This window comes from Dendrobates tinctorius, unplaced genomic scaffold, assembly GCF_039654945.1.
Source record: "Dendrobates tinctorius isolate UK_male_01 unplaced genomic scaffold, ASM3965494v1 ptg000120l, whole genome shotgun sequence".
NCBI lineage: Eukaryota > Metazoa > Chordata > Amphibia > Anura > Dendrobatidae > Dendrobates > Dendrobates tinctorius.
This window is the reverse complement of record NW_027361788.1, coordinates 14,211,896-14,221,085: the sequence shown is the minus strand read 5'-3', so window position 1 is coordinate 14,221,085 and position 9,190 is coordinate 14,211,896. Positions and strand designations below refer to the sequence as shown.

Sequence of the window (9,190 nt, the reverse complement as noted above, 5' to 3'; positions counted from 1 at the left end):
GCAGTCGCACGGCCGTAGAACTTGTGCGAGAATTGCATCGCACTGCACGGACTGGCCCGCTCCCTCTCCTGACCTGAGAAGACAGCATGATGGATTACTATGCAGCTGCCAAGCTCAGGTCAGGAGAGCCGACAGCCACGAGAAATACGGCGGTGAATCTCTGCCCTTACACAGAACCTCCCATCCACTCATCTAAAATGACGATTAAACACACTTAATCTTCGGCTCCTCTGTGGAGGTCCAACGTCGGCAGCAGTGCGTGCTGACCTCATCATGTCGCTGCCGATGCGTGCTCTACAGCCCCAGGCTCTGCATCAGTACACAAACGTATTCACATCTGAAAGACGCAAACACATTTTTACATAGGAAGGAGCGGACTCTCCCCGAACAACTCCGCAGGCCACACAGCATCCTTTGGTGGACCGCATGTTGTGCAGGCCTGACAGAGGGTTGTGATAAACTCCAAGCACTGATTAAACAAGAATGGGTGATCACCAGTCAGAATTTGGCACAGAAGACGATATCTAAAGGGCTGAAGTTAAGAAAAATAAGGCCAACTCTGTAAATAGAGACTTTACAGAAACTTCCTTTATTTGTAAATAAGAGAGTAAAAACTTATGAAATGCTGATAGTTGTCCTTCATTAATAGAAACATCCAACTAAAAGACCAAAAAACACTGGATCAACAAACTTTGCAAAAAGCAAAAGTTTGAAATCTTTTGACCACGACTGCACTTTTTTTTTTTTTTTTAACTCAACTTGATGTAAGGGTCCATTGCATTGTATGGGTAGGAAACAGATAACTATAGACAATTCTGCACTTATGGCGGCGTGAATTCTACAAATATAGGTTCTAAACAGAACTTTGGGTGAATAGATCCATCTATATTTATAAAACCTGTCCCCCATTTAAAACCACAACATATTCAGCCTCTACAAAGAGAAGGTGATAACAGACCAGAGTATAGTACCACAACAGCAGATTATGTGGCGTATAGTCAATAAACTCATGTACTTACTATAGATGTCCACTAGAGGTCTCCGTTCTTAAAGGGATACTAGCACACGATGCTTTGAAGTGCACATACGTAGGAGAGCCGTTTACAGTGAATTATATACAGATATGTCAGCTAGTATGGGGGAGGGGGGTATGGAAACAATACACAACCTAAAAGATTGGAGCATATAAGGATATGTATAGTAAAGGGGTTGTCAACTACTTTGATATGGATGACCCATCAGTGGGGGGACTTACACCCAGCACCTCCACTGATCAGATCAGCACAGGGCCGTATACCATTTGGTGGCCAAGAATTGTAGTTTCTCTTCTACTCACCTAAATATATTTGTTTTCAGAGTACAAAGAGGAGATCAAACAGAAACAATAATTAGTTGTATAGAAAAGTTTTATTCGCAAAAATGACAAAAAACGTGACCAATTTTTACACCCTGACCAGTCAGTCATTCTCCCTGGCGGCGGCTTGTTCTTCTCACGCCTGGATATTGCTCTTTGCGGTGTATGCCGTGTAGTAGAGTAATATACCGATCAGTCCGGCCAACACTTCTGTGGATACCCAAGGACCATTCCACGCACCCTGAAAGCAGAAGGATACCAGTTACTAACCCTCGAGACTTCAAGCAGCGAGGGGATAATATGGGGGTGTCATCCACGGCGAGTCTCGAGAGAATGGCTTAGCACGGATTCGACAGGGGGCTTGTTAGGTCCGCACCTGCTCAGTGGACTTATGTTATGCATTTCGGCAGTTACACAAACTTTTACAGATATTACAGTTAGGTTCATATATATTTGGATAGAGACAACATTTTCTAATTTTGGTTCTAGACATTATCACAATGAATTTTAAACAAAACTATTCAGATGCAGTTGAAGTTCAGACTTTCAGCTTTCATTTGAGGGTATCCACATGAAAGTTTGATGAAGGGTTTAGGAGTTTCAGCTCCTTAACATGTGCCACCCTGTTTTTAAAGGGCCCAAAAGTAATTGGACAATTGACTCCAAGGCGATTTCATGGACAGGTGTGGGCTATCCCTTCGTTATGTAATTCTCAATTAAGCAGATAAAAGGCCTGGAGTCGATTTGAGGTGTGATGCTTGCATTTGGAAGGTTTTGCTGTGAAGGAAACATGCGGTCAAAGGAGCTCTCCATGCAGGTGAAAGAAGCCATCCTTAATCTGCAAAAACAGAAAAACCCATCCGAGAAAGAAAGAAGAAAGAAAGAAAAAGAAAGAAGAAAGAAAAAGAAAGAAGAAAGAAAGAAAAAGAAAGAAAGAAAAAGAAAGAAGAAAAAGAAAAAGAAAGAAAAAGAAAGAAAGAAGAAAAAGAAAGAAAGCACTGGTGAACTCAATGCAAAAAGACCTGGGCGCCCATGGAAGACAACAATGGTGGATGATCGCAGAATAGTCTCCATGGTAAAGAGAAACCCCTTCACAACAGCCAACCAAGGGAACAACACTCTCCAGGAGGTAGGCATATCAATATCCAAATATACCATAAAGAGAAGACTGCATAAAAGTAAATACAGAGGGTTCACTGCACGGTGCAATCTTCTCATAAGCACCAAGAATAAAAAGGCTAGCCTGGACTTTGCTAAAAAAACATCTAAAAAAGCCAGCACAGTTCTCGAAGAACATTCTTTGGACAGGTGAAACCAAGATCAACCTCTACCAGAATGATGGAAAGAGAAAAGTATGGCGAAGGCGTGGTACAGCTCATGATCCAAAGCATACCACATCATCTGTAAAACACGGCGGAGGCAGTGTGATGGCTTGGGCATGCATGGCTGCCAGGGGCACTGGGTCACTAGTGTTTATTGATGATGTGACACAGGACAGAAGCAGCCGAATGAATTCTGAGGTATTCAGAGCCATACTGTGTGCTCAGATCCAGCCAAATTCAGCCAAACTGATTGGTCGTCGTTTCATACTACAGATGGACAATGACCCAAAACATAAAGCCAAAGCAACCCAGGATTTTATTAAAGCAAAGAAGTGGAATATTCTTGAATGGCCAAGTCAGTCACCTGACCTCAACCCAATTGAGCATGCATTTCACTTGTTAAAGACTAAACTTCAGACAGAAAGGCCCACAAACAAACAGCAACTGAAAACCACCGCAGTGAAGGCCTGGCAGAGCATCAAAAAGGAGGAAACAGCGTCTGGTGATGTCCATGAGTTCAAGGCTTCAGGCAGTCATTGCCAACAAAGGGTTTTCAACCAAGTACTAGAAATGAACATTTTATTTACAATTATTTAATCTGTCCAATTACTTTTGGTCCGTTTAAAAACAGGGTGGCGCATGTTAAGGAGCTGAAACTCCTAAACCCTTCATCCAATTTTAATGTGAATACCCTCAAATGAAAGCTGAAGGTCTGAACGTCAACTGCATCTGAATTGTTTTGTTTAAAATTTATTGTGGTAATGTCTAGAACCAAAATTAGAAAAATGTTGTCTCTGTCGAAATATATATATGGACCTAACTGTATATACTTTTCCCAAGTGATGGTGTGGCTGCTGGGCACCAATGGATCGGAAACGGGACATTTTCAAGGCAGGCCGCATGGTATTAACAGGGAGACAAACCTAACAGGTTTCCAATAACCCCTTAAGGACACAGTTAATTTTCATTTACATGCTATAGTTTTTTCCTCCTTTTCTTCAGAGAGCCATAAAATTTTTGTTTTTCTGTCAACATGGCCATATGAGAGCTTGTTTTTTGTACAAAATGAGTTGTAGTTGTGATTGACACCATTAATTTTACCATCCTCTGGGTAAATAAAAAAACAAACAGAAAAAAAAAAAGCGTTGGAAAGTATTCAGCCTGGCAGCCCAAGGATCGTAGGTCGTCCTCAAGAAGAAGAAACCCCACTAAGGCAAATGGAGAGGTTCTGCCTTTTAATTCTGTAGGTTTCCTGTTCCTGGGGGTGAATCTGATCTATGGTGCTGTCAGGATATGGGGACAAATAAGTGAGCTGGCACAAAAAAAAAAAAAAAAAAAAAAAAAAAAAAAAAAAAAAAAAAAAAAGTGTGAGATCTGTACAGTAGGATGACTTTCAAAATGACAATAATTTACAGACAGCCACCCAACAAAGGTATTTATTCACCTCTACATTTATGTGCTACCTATAAAGTTCTTCCCATGAGCTGATGACCAAACTTAAATAAAGCGCAAGGTCCGGCGTGCTGTAGATCAATGTGTGGTATTCTTACCCGGTGATCAACATTGACGGTGAAGAGAGGCTTGATAGTAGAGATGTCTTCATTGTTCCTCTGGGCCTAAGAGAATAAGATGTATTTAAGAGCACACAGAATGCAGTACTAGTAGGGAAGATACAACACTGCCCCCTGCTGACCTTTCTCAGAAGACTGTAAGATTCTTCATCAAAGAACTTCACTTCATAAGTGCCGGAGCGAGCATTCTTGTGCTCCAGGCTCCAGGAAACCTGTCGGAAAAGCAAAAACAAGACTATCAGATAACATCCAATAATACATGTGCATAAAGTTCAATTAAATGGGTAAAATGGTTTCTAATAACGAGCAACCCTGCAATTTACCCCTTATTATAAATCTTTTCTGCTAGAAAGAACGATTGCTTACTACTCGTTAACAGCCACCTGTCATGTCGGACGCTGTTCACACCACAGCGTCCGGCAGGCAGCGGTAGTTCCATCTCCGTCCACTATAGCCTCAGTGGCGCCGGCTTGATTTTACTCAGGTTATCTGGGGTTAATCTAGCTGGAAATCAGGTGGGATGTTTGGTCACGCCCACGGTCTTTAAATAGTCGTGCTGGCCTGTGGGCATCGCCGATTATAGCTTGTGTTTTGTGCCAAGTGGTTCCGGTCTGGAGTGGAGGTGTTGGAGAGAGAAATTCATATCTGGTGTCGTATGATCCGTTGTTACCTTTTCGCCTTCCTATATTTGTGCTTTGTTTTGCCCTGTTCACATTATAGTATTGTCCTGTGTGTATGCGGCGCGGTGTGGTTTGAGTTCTCCCTGTCTGTCATTACTGTGTGGGCTTTGGTGGTTTTACAACTCACTGGGTGGAGGGTTCAGCTTAGGGCTGAGCAGGAGATAAGGAGAGGCTGGAGGCTCAGGCATTTGCACCTTTAGCAAAAACCCTGGGTTGAGGGTCAGACAGGGTTTTCCCTAGTTTGAGGGACTCCGCAGGGGCCCGGGTTTGTCAGCCTCCTTTGACCTAAGCCCCGCATAACACCACCTCGTCTGCAGGCTCAGAAATGGCTGCTCTCGTAGACAAGGAGTGCACAGTACCCTATGATGCTGGCCGGCTGGATCCTGCCGTCTCCCATACTACAGAAGCAAAGTTGCCTCCGCTTGCAGAACTGGGGAATACACAGGATGGTCCAGCAGTGCGACCATACCACGGATCCAGACCGTCAATCTTCAGGAGCACAATGTCCTCCCGCAGCAAGCGGAGCGTAGTGCTGCTAAAGAAAGGAGATGCAACAACCCCTACAGATACAGTACAAAGCAAGATAAAATTGGAGAGTCCATTACTGATGAGCATGTAAAATGCAGAGGTATCTATCAAATGAGACAGACCAGCTGCAGAGGAGATGATAGTCAGGCAGTACATCCCTATTAACAGGGGCAGCGGTTGCACCATGCTGTCAGCAGTGTTTGATAACATGGCGGCGATCACATCTGGTCCAATCAGATGGTCCCTAAAAAGCCAAAATTCTAGGCAAGCCGTGTTGGCATGCACACGATTCCTACCTGATATCTCCCGATGTCCTGGCCTCTGGTAACTGGAAATTGTTTCCCATTTACATCCGCATAAAGAGCAACGTTCTAGAGAAGGAGAAGAGACAGAAGAAGACGGCAGATCAGGACATTTCCCATTAACCACAGAAACACCATCTGCTGTGATAAGAACCCCAGAGTAGGAAAATTAAAGAGGTTGTCCTCCTTTGGGGGATGGTGGGGGCAATAATTTTCTTCTTACTTAGGGTATTTGAGGTTAAAAAAAGTTATCTTTTGCATTTAGTTTTCATTTAAAATTTGCAGGTCCGTTTGATTTTTATAGGTCATCTTCCTGCTTGGTGGTAGGGGGAGCAGTACGCTCCTGCAGATTGACAGCTATGGCCCGCGGCGCGCTCTCCAATGCAGATTACACAGGCGGCATTGCCCCTCTGGTATTGGAGAAGTGCAGGGGCACCAAGGCTCTACAGAAAGCAGCTGTAAGCGTGCACTCTTTGCTAAGGAGACGGGTCACCTCTGAGGCAGCCAGTAACCTCTGCAAAGAGCCGTAGCAATGCTGAATTCAAGATGAGATGTTCTTGAAATCAATGATGATTTTTAATAAGAAAATGCAAATTTTCCTTGTTTTTACAAGCACTTTGCTATTTAACAATTGAACTAGAATTGTGGCCCCTTGATTCTAGTGAAGACTGGGGGTTGCTGGCAGTCAGACCCTCAACAAATGATGGCAAACCCTAGAGACATAACATCACTAGACAGGAAAGCGTTTCCCAGGGTTAGATCTGCTGTAACGTTTCATTGCCTGATACATGTAGTCCGGCTCAGTGAGACCACCGGACGGCGCGATCCCCCCAGTGTCATTGTCCTGTGAATGGAAAGAGGGTGAAAGGCTGAATGTACAGCTTCTCTTCAGTGGTCACGGCTGACGAGCATCGGCCGGCCAATGGTTCAGAGCCGCAGTTTTTTCTTGCATGGGGTACACTACGCGAGGGCCACTAACAGGACCCCACCATAAATCCATTGCCATGCTGGTAGGAGGACGTGATGTTTCAGCATAGTCACCTGAGCGCCATTTTTGCAGGTCAGAGATATCTCTACAATGAAAACCACTTCGGAGGAGATGACGGCGTCTGAGGTTGTGTAGTAAGACGGCACAATGACCGGCTCTGTGCAGGTCTCAGCTGAAAGACAGAATGTGGGGAGAAACATTAAAGGGGCTGTCCAGGAGGAGTAAGATATTAATCACCGGCATCAATCTCAGGTCTGTGGGGTCCAACACCCAACATCGGCACAGGTCATCAGTTACCAGGGCCTCCAGATGTTCTCAGTACAGAGCGGCACAGAGACATGCACCATGGCCACCCCCTGGTCGCAAGCCACGGCCGCCCCTGCTCGCCTGTCCCTAGGGCACAAGCCACAGCCGCCCCCCGCTCGCCCCTCCTCCTGGCACAAGCCACGGCCGCCCCTGCTCGCCTGTCCCTAGGGCACAAGCCACAGCCGCCCCCCCTCCTGGCACAAGCCACAGCCGCCCCCCCGCTCGCCTCTTCCCCTGGGCACAAGCCACGGCCGCTCCCCCAGGCACAAGCCACAGCTGCTCCCCCGCTCGCCTCTCCCCCAGGCACAAGCCACGGCCGTCCCCTGCTCACCCCTCCTCCTGGCACAAGCCACGGCCATCCCTTGCTCACCCCTCCTCCTGGCACAAGCCACGGCTGCCCCCCCCCGCCCTCCTCCTGGCACAAGCCACGGCCGCCCCCCGCTTGCCTCTCCCCCAGGCACAAGCCACGGCCGCCCCCCGCTTGCCTCTCCCCCAGGCACAAGCCACGGCCGTCCCCCGCTTGCCTCTCCCCCAGGCACAAGCCACAGCTGCTCCCCGCTCGCCTCTCCCCCAGGCACAAGCCACGGCCGTCCCCTGCTCACCCCTCCTCCTGGCACAAGCCACGGCCGTCCCCCAGCTCGCCCCTCCTCCTGGCACAAGCCACGGCCGCCCCCCAGCTCGCCCCTCCTCCTGGCACAAGCCACGGCCGCCCCCCAGCTCGCCCCTCCTCCTGGCACAAGCCACGGCCGCCCCCCAGCTCGCCCCTCCTCCTGGCACAAGCCACGGCCGCCCCCCAGCTCGCCCCTCCTCCTGGCACAAGCCACGGCCATCCCTTGCTCACCCCTCCTCCTGGCACAAGCCACGGCCGTCCCCCGCTTGCCTCTCCCCCAGGCACAAGCCACGGCCGCCCCCCGCTTGCCTCTCCCCCAGGCACAAGCCACGGCCGTCCCCCGCTTGCCTCTCCCCCAGGCACAAGCCACAGCTGCTCCCCGCTCGCCTCTCCCCCAGGCACAAGCCACGGCCGTCCCCTGCTCACCCCTCCTCCTGGCACAAGCCACGGCCGTCCCCCAGCTCGCCCCTCCTCCTGGCACAAGCCACGGCCGCCCCCCAGCTCGCCCCTCCTCCTGGCACAAGCCACGGCCGCCCCCCAGCTCGCCCCTCCTCCTGGCACAAGCCACGGCCATCCCTTGCTCACCCCTCCTCCTGGCACAAGCCACGGCCGTCCCCCGCTTGCCTCTCCCCCAGGCACAAGCCACGGCCGTCCCCCGCTTGCCTCTCCCCCAGGCACAAGCCACAGCCGGCCCCGCTCACCCCTCCTCCGGGCAGACGTCAAGGCCGCTCGCGCTCGACCCTCCTCTGGGCACAAGCCACGGCTGCCCTGCACGCTTCTCCTACGGACACGAGCCACGGCTGCCATCGCTTGCCCCTCTCCTCAGGGCACCTGCTCACCCCTCCTTCAGCTACAAGCCACGGCCACCCCCCTCTCCTCCAGGCACAAGCCACAGCCATCCCCGCTTGCCTCTCCCCCGGGCAGACACCATGGTCGCCCTCGCTTGCCTCTCCTCCCGGGCACGTCGGCACGGAGGGTTGGCAGCGTTTCCACCCAGTGTACGAAGTAATAAAACATTGTCCTGCCCGCTTCAGTGGTCAGGCCCACTTGCTGGATCCTGCCAATGGTTAGGGGCAGAGCTCTCTGTGGCATGGGGTACACTATGAGGGGACCACTGATCACATCCCGCCATAAATCCATTTCCATGCTGACAAATTAATCAATGACTGGATTCGAACCCCGGACCCTCCGCGCCGCAGTCAGAGCCGAAGCCACCGAGCCACCGGCACTGCAGTACCACCCTTCCCGGACCTGTCTGTAGTGACCCCCATCCCGTACGTGGTACAGGCCGTTACCAGAGGCGGCTCCTCACCTGTACAGGCCGCCACCGCCAGCAGCAGAGCCGCCAGTACCCGCACCGCTCCTGCCATGACACGACACAGCTCCGCCGCAGGAGGAATCCTTTCAAAGAGGAAGGAGGAGCCAAATTGGGCCACCTCAGCTTCTAACGCAATGCACCCTGGGATAGGTTTTAGAGAAAGCCATCTTTACTAAGGGAATCGTCTTTCCGGGACCTAAACAGCAAAAGT

The 9,190-nt window shown here is 49.9% G+C and overlaps 1 protein-coding gene and 2 non-coding genes across 3 annotated transcripts; all 3 read right to left on the bottom strand.

Annotated features, from left to right (window-relative positions):
- Positions 1–1,388: 1,388 nt before the first annotated feature.
- On the bottom strand, positions 1,389–9,131 carry SSR4 (signal sequence receptor subunit 4). The gene is made up of 6 exons (XM_073590766.1): positions 8,974–9,131; positions 6,799–6,917; positions 5,752–5,826; positions 4,370–4,459; positions 4,227–4,292; positions 1,389–1,595 (listed from the first exon to the last, which is right to left on the bottom strand). Exons 1-6 carry the CDS (start codon positions 9,029–9,031, stop codon positions 1,491–1,493), a joined length of 513 nt encoding a protein of 170 aa, XP_073446867.1. The 5' UTR covers positions 9,032–9,131; the 3' UTR covers positions 1,389–1,490.
- Positions 6,629–6,765, bottom strand: LOC141046809 (small nucleolar RNA SNORA42/SNORA80 family). The gene has a single exon (XR_012219667.1). It is a non-coding gene; the product is annotated as a small nucleolar RNA SNORA42/SNORA80 family (small nucleolar RNA).
- On the bottom strand, positions 8,676–8,809 carry LOC141046804 (small nucleolar RNA SNORA42/SNORA80 family). Its single transcript, XR_012219662.1, has one exon. It is a non-coding gene; the product is annotated as a small nucleolar RNA SNORA42/SNORA80 family (small nucleolar RNA).
- Positions 9,132–9,190: the final 59 nt, after the last annotated feature.

Bases quoted from the DNA above. Each gene is read 5' to 3' on its own strand.
- SSR4 (XM_073590766.1), bottom strand. From the start codon at position 9,031: ATGGCAGGAGCGGTGCGGGTACTGGCGGCTCTGCTGCTGGCGGTGGCG. The intron at 4,293-4,369 runs GTCAGCAGGGGG...TTATTCTCTTAG, and splicing joins CTTACAGTCTTCTGAGAAAG to GCCCAGAGGAACAATGAAGA. The intron at 1,596-4,226 runs GTAAGAATACCA...TTCTGCTTTCAG, and splicing joins CCGTCAATGTTGATCACCGG to GGTGCGTGGAATGGTCCTTG.